General features: G+C 37.5%; 4 protein-coding genes across 4 annotated transcripts; 2 read left to right on the top strand and 2 right to left on the bottom strand.

Annotated features, from left to right (window-relative positions):
* The first annotated feature begins 4,261 nt into the window (after positions 1-4,261).
* Positions 4,262-4,846, top strand: LOC137921754 (magnetosome-associated protein MamJ-like). Its single transcript, XM_068764571.1, has one exon. The coding sequence runs from the start codon at positions 4,262-4,264 to the stop codon at positions 4,844-4,846; it is 585 nt and encodes a 194-aa protein (XP_068620672.1).
* A 3,446-nt stretch (positions 4,847-8,292) lies between these two features.
* LOC137921755 (magnetosome-associated protein MamJ-like) lies at positions 8,293-8,832 on the bottom strand. The gene has a single exon (XM_068764573.1). The coding sequence runs from the start codon at positions 8,830-8,832 to the stop codon at positions 8,293-8,295; it is 540 nt and encodes a 179-aa protein (XP_068620674.1).
* A 3,478-nt stretch (positions 8,833-12,310) lies between these two features.
* Positions 12,311-13,129, top strand: LOC137921392 (uncharacterized). Its single transcript, XM_068764132.1, has 2 exons — positions 12,311-12,321; positions 12,581-13,129. Exon 2 carries the CDS (start codon positions 12,590-12,592, stop codon positions 13,127-13,129), a length of 540 nt encoding a protein of 179 aa, XP_068620233.1. The 5' UTR covers positions 12,311-12,321; positions 12,581-12,589.
* A 5,229-nt stretch (positions 13,130-18,358) lies between these two features.
* LOC137921388 (magnetosome-associated protein MamJ-like) lies at positions 18,359-18,922 on the bottom strand. The gene has a single exon (XM_068764128.1). The coding sequence runs from the start codon at positions 18,920-18,922 to the stop codon at positions 18,359-18,361; it is 564 nt and encodes a 187-aa protein (XP_068620229.1).

The raw sequence follows: 18,922 nt of genomic DNA, 5'->3' as shown, positions 1-18,922 counted from the left end.
CCGCTGCTAATACTCACAACACTGCATGCGCTAACCACATCACTTCACCTGTGACACTCCGCACAGGACATCGCTTCATTCACAATAGAACAAAACACTACTCACCACACCTCAACACCCGTTCTTAGGGCCGCCCGCTCCCTAACTGCGAACAGCATGGGCGAACCGAGCCATGATGCCATCAGCATTCTTGGCTCGCCTGTGATGCACGCTGCCGTTCCAAGCTGCATACACAACATCAACACTCCACAGCTCTACTCGGGTAGAGCGGTTTACTACTTGCGAACGTCATCGTACAATTGGAATGCGTCTGTCCAGTTTCTGTTTTATTTTTAAGTTCACGGACCTTTCCATTCCGTGGATTCAATTCTGATGAAGCTGTAAAATCCCCCGGTCTAACAGCATCAACTTTAACCGAAACCAAGTAGTAGTCTGGACAGAACACTATTACGGAATACTCATGTTTGCTAAAGTTACATGGCATGAATAATATCATTAATGTATTCCACAGAGGCACAACTTATAAATTGTAGCATTTTAGCTTTAGCTCAACTACTTTCGTCTGTTGACAAGAAGATTATTCTCTCTTTGCTTGAAGTTTGACGTCAATCGGGACGCTGAGGTTCAAGTGTGACAGGTACTGACCTTATGAACAGTTTATTAATATTTTGACTACATTTTTGGTCTATTGATATGATTAAATATTACCATAGCGCACATTTACGTCATCCTGTGAACACTTGCATGGTCAAGAGTATGTCGCGATATAATTCATCTATATTATTATGATGAGAGCAAATAGTCCGGAAATGAATCAAATACTGGTATAGTATTTATTCTGTGGATAAGTCCTTTTTAAGAATTTAGGCTCTTCATTTTCAAAAAAGATAAACAATATTCAGAAACATTAAAACTAAACATTTATAGTTCGAATAAACCCCACCCCACACACAATCTCAACAAACCCTAACGCTCAACTATTGACAAGGAGACCACTAATCACTGCTAAGGAAGGCAGCCTTGGACTAACGAATGCACAATATCGAACAGAATCTAATTTTTTTTAATGACCTAATCATAAATACTCGATGCTTACATCAGCTTTAAAAGTAAATCTGTATCTATATTCTATTTTGGAAATCAAGAATCAAAATTTAACAGACTTTCTCTTATCATAACAATTTTAAATCTTTCCTAACCTTTTGGCAGCAAAAAACAGACTATATGCTTATAAGATAATTTACTATATTAGTAAAAAAACATTACAATTTTTATCTTTACGAAAACGATCTCGTCGGCAACCCGTGGCTCGCGATAAAGATGCCGAAGCAATCATAGAGCGCATGAATGCTTTGTGCGGCTCTCTTACAGAATATTTAGAACAGATCAAAATATTCATTTGAAAACTTACTTTAAAAGGAACTACCTCTACTTTTCAAAGTAAGGGGAACTAAGAATGCGCGTCAATTGTTGGAAAAAAGGCCATAGAGGAGAATATGAATTTTTAAAAAAGTTATTTGTTTTATGCTAAATAAATGTTGTTAATTTTCTGAGTCTGAATTTTTTATGTATTTTCTTCTCTATATGAAATACACCAGTATTGTTTAATGAACCGTGTGAAAATATTAAACATCGCAAAGGTTAGCGATTATACTTTATGATTATTATCATTTCAATAATAACAAGTCAACCACTGCAGTCCACAAAGTCATACACAAAGAAACTCAAGTTGGGCAACTTCTGCACCGTATACCAGGCAGAGCTGCTGGCTCTAGCTGAGGCAACAGGGTACGCGGCCGGCGAGTCGGCGCAAGTCTGCGCCGTACTGAGCGACTCGCGGTCCGCTCTCGAAACTGTCGCAAGATCGGACACCCTCCATCCCTTAGCGTTAAGAGTGAAGGAGAATGTAATGAAAGCGAGAGAAAAAGGGAAGGATGTAAGGTTGTTCTGGGTGAAAGCGCACGCGGGGATGGAGGGGAACGAGAGGGCGGACCAGCTGGCCAAGGAAGCGGCCCTGAAGAGTAAAAGACGACCAGAGTACGAGAGATGCCCTGTTTCATTCGTCAAGCGGCAACTGAGACTGGAGTCGCTCGACGAATGGAACAGGAGGTATGTGGAAGGAACGACGGCTTCGGTAACGAGGATGTTTTTCCCGGACGCCGTCTCAGCCTACCGCGTGCTCCGCAGCATCGAGGTGGACGCGGTCTCGGCCCAGCTCTTCACGGGGCACGGGGGGTTCTCTGAGTACCTTCATAGGTTTAAGCTCAAGGAGGACCCCTCGTGCTTCTGTGAACCGGGCGTGGTCCAGACCGTGATCCACCTTGTGGCCCGGTGTCCCGCATTCGGGGGACTCCGGTTCGGCTTCGAGTGCCGGTCTGGGGTTCAAATCAGGGAGGAGATAATAGCCTCCCTGATAGGCGGAGAATATAAACAATCATTCCTATCCCTTTGCAGAGAAATAGCGGAAAGTGCAATGAAAAGAAACAAAACGTAAATATAGGAAATAAATAAATAAATATATATTAAAAATTAAAATAGAAAATATAATAATTAACTATTAAAATATATAAATCTGTGATGAAAAATAATTATTGTATAAGAAACAAAAATGTAAAATAAAATAAAAGCTATTGAAAATGTAAAAAGCAAGGGAAGAATGATAGATGATCAGAGCAAAAGAGAAAGACAGACGAATTGTGGCATGAAAGATTAGAACAGAAAGAAAGGTTATGTGAAGAATGAAAGAGAAGAGAATGAAAATAAAATAATGAATTGAATAAATTTAATGCTTGTAAAGTCCCTATCCCAACATAAATAGGGGTACGAGAGGCCCCCAATAGCGGGGGTCATAAAAAAAAAAAAAAAAAAACCACTGCAGTCCAGCGTTAGGCCTAGCCCATAGATTTCCAAAAGGACCGGCAGGAAGCGACCTGCCTAAACGCCTGTCCCTTTCAATGACGACGCCCTACGCTGCGCTTGCCGGTCGGTGATCACACATCAAAGCCACAACAACGATCTGTTCCGTGCGTTACATGACTTGCCCACTGCAACTTTAACTTGTCATTCTGTAGGACTATGTCTGTTACTTACGTTCGTCTACAGATCTACTCAATCCTGTTTCCATTTTGTAAAAAAATCCGGGGCTTTGCCTTCTCCCTATAATACAATTGCCGCATTAACACTTGAAGTCACAAGTGTGACTGACTTGTGACGGGAAGTGGCCGCGGACGAGATTCATCGATTGTGATTACAAATCGTTTTGAAGGCAGCTACTTGAAACGTCGATTGTATTACCATGAGATGCTATTTAATAGATGTAGACGTTTTTTCCGTTCGTTGCACGTAGATAGCCGTCGATTACTACTTTGTCAATTGGTTATAACGTCGGCCGCACATAAATTAGTAGGCTCGATCGTAAGAGTCAAGAATAAAGAGAGGTTCTCTATCCCAAATAACATAAAAGACTGTGGTGTGAAGTTAACCGCATGACCATAGAGAATGGTATTAAGGAAGGGTTTTTTGACAAAGTTACATGGATGCACCAATAATATCATGAAGGGCTCTTTCAGACACACGTGTAAGGGTCTCATTGTGGCGATATTTGTCAACCCATGTCCTGTTGCACTTTAAGCGTTACACGAAGTTCGTCGTCTGTTAACAAGTCGATTACACTCTCTTCACTACAAGTGTTTCGTTAGAAATTGGGCGACAAAATATGTATACATGTACATTCAAGTGAGATAAATCTTTATGTATATTATTAACAGCAGACTTCTTTGATTTGTCTTAATAATGTTAATTAAATTATCGCCACAGTGGCAAAGTCAAACCGGAAGTATTAACGAGCACAGCGAAATTTATAACGTTAATCATAAGATAAAACTAAATTTGGAGATAAAAAGCAATATAAATACTAAGAACGATGCTCAGTTTGGCATAGTACACAAGAGTCAAGCTAATAGTAAGTCCCTAATTTTATTAGATAAAACCATATTTAATGAGATTTTTGTATAACAAATACATCATAAACAGTTTAGTAAAATTTAAAGAAAGAAATAAAAATTTCGTGATTGGAACAATCTAAGAACAGTAAACAAAGAAATCTCGTCTTTCTTAGTTATTCACTATTATTCTTTAAGGTTCCCTTTACTGAATAACAAAAGTTTATTTTTTTTAAGACAGTTCCGATTTTTTTAATAATCCTAGTACTATTATAAAAATTATTTCAAAATAGTAATTAAAAAAATTTCAGAACAGAAGTATGAAATTCTTTATCGCCTTCGCACTGTTCGCCGTGGCTTCGGCCCACGTCCTTCCACCAGCGCTCGTCGCCAGCGAGGACCCTGAGATTCAGGAGATCATTGCTGCCATCCAGAGCCCCAGCACCGACCCCGCCACCGCCGCCGCTCTCGAACACCAGCTCCTCGAAATCCTAGGCCTCTTCAAACCCGAGCCTATTCAAGTCGGACCTGCGATCGTTGAGGAAGACAGCCCTATCTCCGTCGGACCTGCCATCGTTGACTTCCCTCTGCCCGACGGCGGAGCTGTGACCGAGGAGCAGCCCGCACCCGTGCAGCCCGCGCCCGTCGCCCCCGTCGCCCCCGCCGCCAGCGCACCACTCGTCCAACTGATCTTGAACGTCAACGCACCTAACTTCCCCGGATCTCCCGTGTCCGTCGAGTCCAACCCGCAGCCCGCTCCGTCCCCCGTGCAAGTGGTCGAGGAGGCTGAGAACCTGCCTGAGCCCATCATCGTTATAGACAGGCCAATCGTATCCGAACCCGTCATCGTCGTAGAAAATCCAGCCCCACAACCCGTCATCACTCTTCCTGACATCATCAACTAAATACAACCTTCAAAGCACACTCAACAAAAAATAATTAAATAAAATCTTAACCTGTACATTTTCTTTTATTTCTCGTCTGGATAATGTTACAAGTTTTTTATTTAATCACGTGGTAATCACAATTTAAAAAAGAACATTTAATAATTAATTTCTATTTTATTAAAAAAACAATTCGACTTAAAACTAATTGAAAAAGTTTTCTTTCTGGCCAACCAGCAACAAGGATTTGATGATCATACAGAATTATTTTTGTTTAAACTGAAGGAGATTCGTGTTAAAATAAGTTGGTAACCTTCGATTATTGTAACTAATAAGTTTTAATAAATTTAGATAAATTTGAGGTACAGTATGTTCGTGAAAACTAAATGTCTCGATTGAAATATGAAGTTGAATTTAAAATGTTCCGTGGTGGATTGTGTACCCTGCCACTCCTGATCGAGAACTGAATTTTGTAAAAACAATCATGAGGAAGCATTTTTTAAATGATGTGTACTTTCTTGAAATCTTTGTTATATTTCCTACGATATATTCAATAATACTTATGTATTTTACATTAATAAAATATGAATAATGTTCAGAAAATATGAAAATTACTCTTCCGCCAACATATTTACCACGTCAGGACAAAATTCAGTCACATATTCTACAGGCTTTATCCTCTAATCTACTCTTAAAGAAAGCTTTCCTTCAGGCACAAGTGCTTTTGTACCAAACTTGTGTATGACTAGTCTTCTCTTACGCAAGCGCTGTATTCGCGCATGCCGCTCTAACCGCTCTCAAATCACTACAAATGCTCCAAAACCGCTTCACCCGGATAGCCACTTGGGGCGGAGTGGTATCAGCGTAATGTGGATCTCCATAGCGACCTTAAACTCCCAACGGTATAAGAATACTTTAAGTCTGGCTCAGAGACTTATTTTGAGTCGGCCTCTCCTCACCCAAACCCTCTCAGTGCATCTCGCTACTCCTCCCGTACCTCAGTAAAGGCCAAGAAACATTCCAAAGACGTACTATTCGCGCCCATCATAGGATTCCCACACGCACCACACCACACCCGCTGCTGACACTCACAACACTGTATGTGCTAACCAGATCACTTCACCAGTGACACTCCGCACACCTCAACACCCGTTCTTAGGGCCGCCTGCTCCCTAACTGCGAACAGCATGGGCGAACCGAGCCATGATGCCATGAGCATCCTTGGCTCGCCTGTGATGCACGCTGCCGTCCCAAGCTGCATACACAACATCAACACTCCACAGCTCTACTCGGGTAGAGTGATTTACTACGTGCTAACGTCATCGTACAAGGGTCATGCGTCTGTCCAGCTTCTGTTTTATTTTTAAGTTTACGGACCTTTCCGCCCCGTGAACTCAGTTCTGATGAAACTGTAAAAGCCCCCGGGCTAACAGCACCAACTTCAACCGAAACCAAGTAGTAGTCTGGACAGAACACTAGTACGGAATACTTGTGTTTGCCAAAGTTACATGGCATGTATAATATCACCAAGGTGCACAGTTTATAATTTGTAGTATTTTAGTTGTTGCAAAACTACTACGTCTGTTGACAAGAAGATTATTCTCTCTTTGCAAGTTTGACATCAATCGGGTCGCTGAGGTTCAAGTATGGCAGCTGTTGACCTTATGAACAGTTTATTAATATTTTGACATTTTGGGGCTATTGATATGATTAAACATTACCGCAGTGCACATTAACATTGTCCTGTGAATACTCGCATAGTCATGAGTATGTCGCGATATAATTCATCTATATTATTATGATGATGGCAAGTGGTTCGGAAATGAATCAAATACTGGTATGGTAAGATAACACAGGACACACCTTAAATCAGGCACTAAAACAAAAGAAAGTCAAAAGAGTAAAACAGCTTTTACTTCGATACGCGGAAGAAAACACAGAAAAAATATTTTCACCCATAAAAAAAAAATTACAATCGAGGAGCACTACAACAAAAAAAATGATCTAATGTATGCACATAGCTCTAAGAGAGCTTCCGAGGTAGTGACCAAAGTTCAGCGAGGCTATCATCCAGCTTACATCATGATCATGGCAAACTCTATTTTTGCGAAAAATGTGTGAAAACTTTTACTAAAGTGTATCAAGATACTGTGTTAGAAGCGTTTCTAAACCTCTCAACAACACCTTATCCGGAACTGTGTGGACATTTCAAAAGGATTCAACCCCGGGTCATATAGCGCGCACTACCCAAATTTGGCTCCAGTAAAATGTTCCAAACTACATAAAGGCTGATGGCCTTTGGCTGGTCTGGACTTAAACCATTTGGACTATAATTGTGGTCTGGGATAGAGGACATGGCCTGTTCTAAGCGTCACCCAAATCTTGAGTCGCTTAAGAAATCTTTGCAGGCAGCAGTGACCAAGTTTCCAATGGAAACCGTTCGTAAATCCATCGACGAATTGCCCGATCGTTTAAAAGCAAAGGGTGGATACTTTGAATAACTAATTTAGTACGATAACATATCTTTTTCACTTCACATAATCACATATGAAACTTTAAAATAAAATTATTTCTTGAGAAATTATCAAAAATTTTATTTGTAACAGACTATACTAGGTAGATATCATTTTAATCCTGACCTTGTCACCTTCAAATTTTTACCTGTTTCGGTCACTTCAGAATTCTTAACGCAGTTTCGAGTTGGTTAAAACCAATAAAAGAGACTTTTTTAAAATTCGAAGTCCTAATTTTCTATAGCAACAGAAAAATGTCATTATTTTAAACGGTAGCAAAAGGTCATCGACAAAATGGCACCTTATGCTATAATTTAAAACATTTTAACTAAAGCACGTATACTGAATTTTCATATTTTCTGAACATTATTCATATTTTATTAATGTAAAATACATAAGTATTATTGGATATATCGTAGGAAATATAACAAAGATTTCAAGAAAGTACACATCATTTTAAAAAATGTTTCCTCATGATTGTTTTTACAAAATTCAGTTCTCGATCAGGAGTGGCAGGGTACACAATCCACCACGGAACATTTTAAATTGGTGGACTTCTTATTTCAATCGAGACATTTAGTTTTCACGAACATACTGTACCTTAAATTTCTCTAAATTTATTAAAACTTATTAGTTACAATAATCGAAGGTTACCAACTTATTTTAACACGAATCTCCTTTAGTTTAAACAAAAATTAATCTGTATGATCATCAAATCCTTGTTGCTTGTTGGCCAGAAAGGACTTCTACAATTAGTTTTAAGTCGAATTGTTTTTTTAATAAAATAAAAATTAATCATTACAAGTTCTTTTTTAAATTGTGATTACCACGTGATTAAATAAAAAACTTCTAACATTATCCAGACGAGAAATAAAAGAAAATGTACAGGTTAAGATTTTATTTACTTATTTTTTGTTGTTTACTTAACATATGAGTGTACTTTGAAGGTTGTATTTAGTTGATGATGTCAGGAAGAGTGATGACGGGTTGTGGGGCTGGATTTTCTACGACGATGACTGGTTCAGGCAAGTTCTCAGCCTCCTCGATCACTTGCACGGGAGATGGAGCGGGCTGCGGGTTGGACTCGACGGTCACGGGAGATCCGGGGAAGTTAGGTGCGTTGACGTTCAAGATCAGTTGGACGAGGGGTGCGCTGGCGGCGGGGGCGACGGGCGCGGGCTGCACGGGCTCGGGCTGCACCTCGGTCACGGCGCCGCCGTCGGGCAGAGGGAAGTCAACGATGGCAGGTCCGACGGAGATAGGGCTGTCTTCCTCAACGATCGCAGGTCCGACTTGAATAGGCTCGGGTTTGAAGAGGCCAAGGATTTCGAGGAGCTGGTGCTCAAGAGCGGCGGCGGTGGCGGGGTCGGTGCTGGGGCTCTGGATGGCGGCGATGATCTCCTGAATCTCAGGGTCCTCGCTGGCGACGAGCGCTGGCGGAAGGACGTGGGCCGAAGCCACGGCGAACAGTGCGAAGGCGATGAAGAATTTCATACTTCTTTTCTGAAATTTTTTTAATTTCTTAATTTAATGAATTTTTTATTTCTTTCTTTAAATTTTACTAAACTGTTTTTGATGTATTCGGTATACAAAAATCTCATTAAATATTGTTTTATCTAATAAAATTAGGGACTTACTATTAGCTTGACTCTTGTGTGCCAAACTAAGCATCGTTCTCAGTATTTATATTGCTTATTATCTCCAAATTTAGTTTTATCTTATGATTAACGTTATAAATTTCGCTGTGCTCGGTAATACTTCCGGTTTGATTTTGCCACTGTGGCGATAATTTAATTAACATTATTAAGACAAATCAAAGAAGTCTACTCTAGAAGTCTAAATAATATACATAAAGATTTATCTTATTTGAATGTACATACATACATATTTTGTCGCCCAATTTCTAACGAAACACTTGTAGTGAAGAGAGTGTAATCGACTTGTTAACAGACGACGGACTTCGAGTAACGCTTAAAGTGCAACAGGAAATGGGTTGACAAATATCGCCACCATGAGACCCTTACACATGTGTCTGTAAGAGCCCTTCATGATATTATTGCTGCATCCATGTAACTTTGTCAATATAAGTACTAAGTTTACTTCACACCACAGTCTTTTATGTTAATTTCGATAGAGAACCTCTCTTTATTCTTGACTCTTACGATCGAGCCTACTAATTTATGTGTCGCCGACGTTGTAACCAATTGACAAAGTAGTAATCGACGGCTATCTACGTGCTACGAACGGAACAAACGTCTACATCTATTAAATAGCATCTCATGGCAATACAATCGACGTTTGAAGTTGCTGCCTTCAAAACTATTTGTAATCACAAGCGATGAATCTCGTCCGCCGCCACTGTCAGTCACAAGTCAGTCACACTTGTAGCTTCGAGCGTTAATGTGGCAATTGTATTATAGGGAGAAGGTCAAGCCCCGGATTTTTCTACGAAAAGGAAACAGGAGTGAGGAGATCCGTAGAACGTAAGTGACAAACATAGTCCTACAGAATGACAAGTTAAAGTTGCAGTGGGCAGGTCACATAACGCGCGGAACAGATCGTTGTTGTGGCTTTGATGTGTGATCACCGAACTGCAGCGCAGCTTAGGGTGTCGTCATTGAAAGGGGACAGGCGTTTAGGCAGGTCGCTTCCTGCCGGTCCTTTTGGAAATCTATGGGTCTGCAGCAGTGGTTGACTTCCTATTATTGAAATGATGATAATCATGAAGTATAATCGCTAACCTTTGCCATGTTTAATATTTTCATACGGTTCATTAAACAATACTGGTGTATTTCATATTGAGAAAATATGTAAAAAAATTCAGACTCACAGAATTTACAATATTTATTTGGCATAAAACAGATACCCTTTTTTAAAATTCATATTCTCCTCCATGGCCTTTTTCCAACAATCGTCGCGCATTCTTAGTTCCCCTTACTTTGAAAAGTAGAGGTAGTTCCTTTTAAAGTTTTCAAATAAATATTCAGATCTGTTCTAAATATTCTGTAAGAAAGCCGCACAATATTTATTGATATTGTGCGGCTTTCTTACAAAAAATTATGATAAGAAAAAGTCTGTTAAATTTTGATTCTTGATTTCCAAAATTGAATACAGACACAAATTTACTTTTAAAACCGATGTAAGCATCGAGTAATTATGATTAGATCATTAAAAAATTTATTCTGTTCGATATTGTGCATTCGTTAGTCCAAGGCTCCCTCCTATAGCAGTGAATAGTGGTCTCCTTGTCATTAGTTGAGCGTTGAGGGTCTGTTGAGATTGTGTGTGGGGTTTAGTCGAACTATAAATGTTTAGTTTTAATATTTCTGAATATTGTTTATCTTTTTCGCCAAAATTTTTAAAAAGGAACTTATCCAGTAAGCCCTTAGACCTAAGTCTTGTTTGATAATCCGAGAAAGTGTCCTCGGTGGGATTCTCATTTCTCTAGAACGAAATTTCTGCTTCCTTATGGGATTTCGACGATTTCTGGCCTTAACTGCCTTTCGTCCTGGTTTGTTCGAACAGACCGCGGTCGGTCAACAGCAAGGGCCTTTTTTTTAAACACTATTTATTACAAACGGCTCAAAATTGTTTTATGACTAATTTTCAAAGCTTCAGCTTGGTTATTAGCAATTGATTTGATCCACTTTTGCAAAAACTACGTTTATTTTATCCTTCATTGGACGACTACAGAGAGATGTATAATTGATATCGAAATTACCGGACTCAAAACTCATACACCAACTTTGTGTTACTCCCACTGACATTACATTAACTTCATAAACGTCTCAAATATTTGCCGCGACTTGTGTTGTATTTATAATTTTTAGGTAAAATTTTAAGATGATTCCAATTTCTTCACCATTAGATCCATTCATTAAAAAACAAATGAAAATTGGATTAAAACAAAATTTTGCTAACTGGTTTCCAATTTTTCAAATTTAACCTATTTCATACCATTAAGATATTTTATTACAAGTTCACAACTATTTGCAAAATTGATTTTTTCCCGACCTAATAAATAAAAACATCTAAAAATGCTCCCCAAACTTTTCATAATATTTAAATTCTCCTGTTTAGAACTCTAATAAAAATGACCGACGATTTTTCTTCTCCCCTTGGAAAATAGATGTAATTTTTAAATTGTTTTTAGGTGAGTTTTCAGATGTTTTTTTTTTAAATTGTTTTCAGCTGAGAAAAATAATTATTAAGTGTTCTATTACAAAATGTAGTACAAGATATTAAACTAAATTATTATTAAATGAATAATAAGAAATTAAATAATAATTAAAAAATAATATAAAGATGACGGGATTGGGTAGGTTCTCAGCCTCCTCGACTACTTGCACGGGGGATGGAGCAAGCAGAGGGTTGGACTCGACGGACACGGGAGATCCGAGGAAGTTAGTTGCGTTAACGTTCAAGATAAGTTGGACGAGATGGCTTTGCTTTAGCTTCTAAGTCTACAACAAAACAAAATTTAGTTCAATAATAATTTGTATATCTAGCAAAAACCTCCTTGACTACTTAGATCAGGGAAACAGGTAGTAACTCACCTTCACCCGCTAAATGCGTGTATATTGGCCGCATTCGTTTCTTCTTAATGGCAAGGAAGATGGTAGCTAAAAATTAAATTCGCCGGTTGTATTTAAATTCGAACGCGAAAGAATAGTTCAACACCGAAGTATTGTGACTGTAGTGGCTAGCAATTCAGAGTGTGACGGCCACATTTTTATTCTAGAACAGCAATTAAAGTTCAGCTAAATCTTTACGTTTACTATTTACAATAATTTTTTTCGTTAAAAGTTTATCTTAATAATATTGATAACATCCTTGCAATGAAAATCAGTCCGGAAGTATTAACGAACGCGACTAAATTTATGACAATATAAATAAGATAAAAACTAAATATGGAGATAATATTCAATATAAATATTTTGGTCGATGCTCACTTTGGCATAGTACACAAGAGTCAAGTCAATAGTAAGTATCTAAATTTGTTATATAAAACCACAAATAATGAAATTTTTGCATACCAAATACAAATACAAAAAAATAGTTCAGTAAAATTTTATGCAAAAAAGCAACATTTCTTCTTATATTATTCTTACGTATTTACTACATGTCTTTAAGATTTCGTTTGCAAGTAAAAATTAAATAGTTTTTTTATGTTCAATATTTTTATAAAATCTCAGTACCATAATAAACTTTGTGTCAAAGTATTAATGAAAAGAAATTTCAGAACAGCACTATGAAATTCTTCGTTGCTTTCGCACTGTTCGCCGTGGCTTCGGCCCACGTCCTTCCACCAGCGCTCGTTGCCAACGAGGACCCTGAGATTCAGGAGATCATCGCCGCCATCCAGAGCCCCAGCACCGACCCCGCCACCGCCGCCGCTCTTGAGCACCAGCTCCTCGAAATCCTTGGCCTCTTCAAACCCGAGCCTATTCAAGTCGGACCTGCAATCGTTGAGGAAGACAACTCCATCTCCATCGGGCCCGAGATCATCGACTTCCCTCTGCCCGACGGCGGCGCCGTGACCGAGGTGCAGCCCGAGCCCGTGCAGCCCGCGCCCGTCGCCCCCGCCGCCAGCGCTCCTCTCGTCCAACTGATCTTGAACGTCAACGCACCTAACTTCCCCGGATCTCCCGTGACCGTCGAGTCCAACCCGCAGCCCGCTCCGTCTCCCGTGCAAGTGATCGAGGAGGCTGAGAACTTGCCTGAACCAGTCATCGTCGTAGAAAATCCAGCCCCACAACCCGTCATCACTCTTCCTGACATCATCAACTAAATACAACCGTCAAAGCACACTTATATGTTAAGCACACAACAAAAAATAAGTAAATAAAATCTCAACTATTACATTTTCTTTTATTTCTCGTCTGAATAATGTTACAAGTTTTTAATTTTGTCCGAAAATGGTCTAATTTGTAAAAGAACATTTAACAATTATTTTTTTATTTCAGTGAATAAATCGATTGTTAGTTGAACATGTTGCTAAGTTTTTCGTTTCTGGTTAACGAACAACGAAGATGTTTTAGATAAAATATATTGATTTTAATAATTGTGTATAAATATTAACTTTCTCTAACCAAAGAAGATTCGTAACAACACGATTCTTTGAATATTGGAAGTAAAAATATTTTATAATTATTGATTAGTACCAAAGAAAATAGCACCAAGATATTGATATGTTCTTGATTCAAAGTATCCAAAATATTTCGATTGAAATATAACTTCCACCAACTTAAAATGTTCCTCGGTGAGTTGCGACCCGTGCCCTGTTCTTGAAGCGATCCTGGTCCATTAGATTGCATATAGCTAATATAATATACATGTAATAACTTAATTAAGTAGAATCTTTTTTAGCAATAACGGGAACAATTTAAGTAAATTTTACGGATTGTTCAAACGCTGTGCTTTCTTGCGTAGACAAACGAAACTAACCAACATTAATCGGCAAGATAAATCGCAGTGGGTAGGTCACATAGCATAGAACATTAAGATTCTGGAGTGAAGACCTCGGTTCGGCAAGCGTAGCAGGCTTAAATTATAATCATAATTTGTAATGTAGTTGTTGTCTGTAAATCACATTAGCATAAAACATACAATATTAGCATAACTACAGATAGATAAAATAATTAGGTAACATTACATACCTATTACAGATCTTACCTTGACTCTACCAATTGTCTGAGTCGAAGTTCTACTTAATCGAAAATTCGCCCACGAATCGAAATGCCAGGATCCACTCTCGGCATTTGCACGTAATAATTTCACGGAGGGTCTGTACAAAGGCAATCGTGGAGCTCAGTGTCATACCAAACTTCTGAAATATCTGATATAAAAGGGGAGACGAAATTTTTAAACAAGCAATAGGTTACTAAATACGGAATTTGTAAATTCACCGAAACATAAATGTTAACAAGGCGAACGATGACCTTTTGTATAATAAATAAACCTATAAAATTATCAATAAAATAAATAATAGAAAAAAATATTATTGCTGTTAATTAGTCTTAAATATTATTAATTATACGAAATTTATTACAGCTGAAAATAATTTCACTAGAGAACAAAAAAAATGGTTTATTGTTTTTAGTTCGTAGAGCGCTCTGACGAAGACGAAGCTGTAACAACGCGCAAGGCTATCAGAGCTGACTTCAACAGAAAGGTGGAGAGACTAATAGAATTCATATACAAAACAACTTAAAGTACTTTAGTATAGATAATAATGTAATCAGACAATTACTGCAGACAGAGAATGTCTATTTAATTTTAATTTAACGAAAGGACCCGATTAATTTCTATTCATACGAGTATATATTTAGTCGTACCATAAATATTGTTAAAAAAGAAAATTTTTTTACTGTACGTAACATTTATTACTATTACAATGTGTTAGGTTTTTTTTTTAATATTGGGGCCAGTTATCATAGCAGCACGCATTCTTTTTATGACAAAATTCTTCACTGCCAATCGCATGGATTGTTTTAGGAACTCCAAATTATCTTGGCGTTTAAAGTAAACCTTATTAAAACTGACCATAAATCAAAATCAAGTGCATTAAGATTAGAACGTGACGACGGCCTGTCTTCAGCTCTAATGATGTCCGGAACGTACGTTTCTGACTTAAGATATCTATTTTTTTTGGTGGGCATCCGTTTATGGGAACCTCTGGTACATCCTCTGTCATGGGTGGTCTGGGGCTATTTTTACAGAAATAGTTTTTTCCCAGGCTTTATTATATGCATTTTCATCTTTTTTCCATGTTAATGTTATTAACTCGTTCTTTTATACATCACATATTGGACAAAGCTTTGATAAAGGGGCCTAATAACCTTCTCAAGAATGCTGTCATTTGTGACGATGCTTTTTCACAAAAATATGGCTCAGTTACTCCTTCATAGCTAACACCCCACTAAAACATCACTGAAGTCGGATAATGCCAATGTTGTACTCTCGTGACTAATGACTTCTTTAGAAGGTCTTTCTGCATAAATTCGGTCATTTTGCTAATTAAATAATAATTAATGGTCCAATTGTAAAAAATTTAATTTCGTATGAGCTATTTTCTCATCCGAAAACAAAACTTTTTTTTAAATTGTCAGTTAAGAAGTGGCCAATGCGTACCTTATTGGTTGCAAGTCTTAAGTCATCCTTTAAAATACGCGACATGGTTCTAAGTGTTATCTTAATCTCCCGAGATAAAATCTTTTGCTTTCGGACAGGATTTCTTCGATTTTTTCCCTTACTGCTTTGATCGCCTTATTCGTACGAATATTACTAGGACTTCCATGGTATTTTTCCGGTCACAAACAGATTAGAGGTATCATTGTACCTATCAATAGCCCGATATAAACACGTGACTAATACCAAGCATACTCGTACAGAGGATTTTGAAAATTGTATTTGGTACCATATATATTTTATGTAATGCATTCACAACGACATGGTTCTCTTTATCACCCCACTCCATTTAATATCACAAAAATTTTTACGATATATTGGCGAAAAAATAAAAAACCCTATATACTATAGATAGTATATAGGGTTTTTTATTTTTTCGCCAATGAACTATACTGTGTAATATGATAGATCATATTATAGTCTCTCATTTCAAATACAATCGTAATAATATTTTATTTTTAATTGTAACAGTATTAATATCCATACTATGTATATTACAGTGTTAAACAATCTCTACCAACTACTCTATCGCGCCTTAAAAATTGTAATGATATTAATAATATTATGATTCGGCAATGTTGAATTATTTACTTTTATTCCACAAATAGGTATAATCTTATGAATATTTATTATGCGCCTTTGATAGACGCTACTAATATCAAAACAAGCAGGAAAATCATATTATGTTGATAATGAATAAAAATTACAATACAAAACATTTAGCTCAAAATATTTTGTAAATGGTCTCTCGTCAGCCAGATAGTGGAATAATTAAGTCATTTAAAAAGATAAGAAGAAATATGTCTGAATATACAATGACAAATGATATAATCAATATTGGATATTCCTTATGGAGGTATATTCAAGACAAGGTATATGCTAGATAATGACATTAGGCAAATATCATTAACTGTAGGTTTACCGTGATTGTTAAAGTTGAGAAGCAATCTAGCTCAATCCATAATGATGGTCTGATATTTAGTTGGATTAGTATTCAAACTAAGGTTACATGGTCAAGCAGTCACAGCAGGTAAATTAAATTTGTTGAACAGGTGAAATTATATAAATTTTTGATAGAGCATCGCAAATGAGTACATGGTTTATTAATCTCATATGTGTATATTTTGTGTATAACTATGTCATTGTTGGATTCACTCACTCATTTTGATAGATAGAAACAAAAGAAAACAAAACAAAACAAAAACAAAAGAAAATTTCGAGATAATATTTTAACATATGTAGTATCAAAACCCACCAAATACATGCCTAACGATGCAATAATGTAATTACGTTTTAATACTGTTGTAAAAGCAGTTTATATACACTCTGAAGAAGATGATTTTATGATTTAGGATAAATTACTTAATCTGTATACTGCATATTTAATTATGAATTTTAATTACATATCGCGCAATAACAACCCCAAAAACAATTCATGTATTTTATTAATGAAGACACCTATTAAGATAAAATAATGTTTAATCTTATTTTACACTTTCGCCTAATAAATTTTAAAAGTTTATACCTAGTAAAACCTCCTTAAGATTAAAGATTTTGTACTGTCATTTAAATCTATTATTATATTTTTGGTGTTAATTAACCTTGATTACGTTACGGTACCTAACAATTGACATACGTATTCGCTTCTAATATCTGGACTATTTAAACACTAATATTTTTTTTATTATTCAATAAACTATTATCAATAAATAACTACATGAATATCTAGCAATAAAAAAACTGTATCAAGCTATTAGCATTCACAAGGCAAGTACACAGTTTCACGATATCTCGGGTATTGTCGATCGCGCATACAATGAGTGATGTAAATTTATCTTCGATGAAACCATTCGATCTTATCCATTTATACAATTTACAACTCAACAGGACAATTATAATAAAAGTTTATAACACCGATAACCGTTATATGCAAAATTTATTATACATAAAATGAACGTATAATAAAATTATAAAAATTTAGCGTTAGCGACTTGTAATTTTTTTTTTATATTTTTCACCGTCAAGTCACCGTTTGCCCTATTAGCATTTACCGTTTTGGCTAATTAAGAAATTTAGTTTTTCTCATTATCGATAGAAGACTCGAAATGTGTATCAAATATTTAAGAGGTCTGGTTGACTGTCGCGTTCCTCGATGACATTTGGGCGGTCGCTCCGTGAAGTAATTTTGAGCAAAGAACGAGAAAAGATCTTAACTTTAAGCTGCCACTTCATCATTTCATTTCATCATTCATTCATGGTTTTCTCTTTAAGCCTAACTTCGACTAGATCAAATGTTATGCTCAAGCTATTAAGGACAAAGCAGCTTTTAGAGTAGGTACATGTCCACCACGGAATACCCTGAGTTAGAGGACGTCATATTTCAATAGAGACTATTCGGTTTTTCATTCAGAGTCCATAAAATTTTACCAGGATACCGGTAAGCTCTTGCTTACCTGTATGTAAATGATATTTTCCTCAATATATTTCTAACAAATTTTAAAATATACTATTAGTTACGATCGTTAGTTACCAAACAAAATTAAAGTGATTCTTCTTTTGTTGGAGGAAATTAATTTATATGATGAAATGTAAAAATTAATAATTTATATTACAAAAATTTGTAGCTGAAGTTGAAATTTTGGTCTGAAACTAAAAACTTCGTATATAACTAATTTAAGTCTTTTTTTACAAATAGTGATCACCTTGGTGTTCAGTTAAAAATTTGTAACTTTGTCCAGAGGAGAAATTAAAGTAAAATATAAAGGTAAATATTTTATTCACAAATTTTTTGTTGTTTGCTTAGCAAATGAGTATGCTCTGTAGGTTGTATTTAGTTGATGATGTCAGGAAGAGTGATGACGGGTTGTGGGGCTGGATTTTCTACGACGATGACGGGTTCGGATACGATTGGCCTGTCTATAACGATGATGGGCTCAGGCAGGTTCTCAGCCTCCTCGACCACTTGCACGGGGGACGGAGCGGGCTGCGGGTTGGACTCGACGGACACGGGAGATCCGGGGAAGTTAGGTGCGTTGACGTTCAAGATCAGTTGGACGAGAGGAGCGCTGGCGGCGGGAGCGGCAGGCGCGGGCTGCACCTCGGTCTCAGCGCCACCGTCGGGCAGAGGGAAGTCAACGATGGCAGGCCCGATAGAGATGGGGCTGCCTTCCTCAACGATCGCAGGTCCGACTTGAATAGGCTCAGGCTTGAAGAGGCCAAGAATTTCAAGGAGCTGGAGCTCGAGGGCAGCGGCAGTGGCAGGGTCGGTGCTGGGGCTCTGGATGGCGGCGATGATCTCCTGAATCTCAGGGTCCTCGCTGGTGACAGGGAGCGCCGGTGGAAGGACGCGGGCCGCAGCCACGGCGAACAGTGCGAAAGCGATCAAGAATTTCAT

The sequence above is a fragment of the Battus philenor genome, unplaced genomic scaffold (genome assembly GCF_028537555.1).
Source record: "Battus philenor isolate CCGP_79_NKW_IND1 unplaced genomic scaffold, ilBatPhil1.0.hap1 SCAF_19, whole genome shotgun sequence".
Lineage (NCBI taxonomy): Eukaryota > Metazoa > Arthropoda > Insecta > Lepidoptera > Papilionidae > Battus > Battus philenor.
Note: the sequence above shows the minus strand (reverse complement) of the source record. Positions and strands in the feature narration are given on the sequence as shown.

What these genes read in the sequence shown, in the direction of transcription:
- LOC137921754 (XM_068764571.1), top strand. Translation starts at nt 4,262, where the DNA reads ATGAAATTCTTTATCGCCTTCGCACTGTTCGCCGTGGCTTCGGCCCAC.
- LOC137921388 (XM_068764128.1), bottom strand. Translation starts at nt 18,922, where the DNA reads ATGAAATTCTTGATCGCTTTCGCACTGTTCGCCGTGGCTGCGGCCCGC.
- LOC137921392 (XM_068764132.1), top strand. Translation starts at nt 12,590, where the DNA reads ATGAAATTCTTCGTTGCTTTCGCACTGTTCGCCGTGGCTTCGGCCCAC.
- LOC137921755 (XM_068764573.1), bottom strand. Translation starts at nt 8,832, where the DNA reads ATGAAATTCTTCATCGCCTTCGCACTGTTCGCCGTGGCTTCGGCCCAC.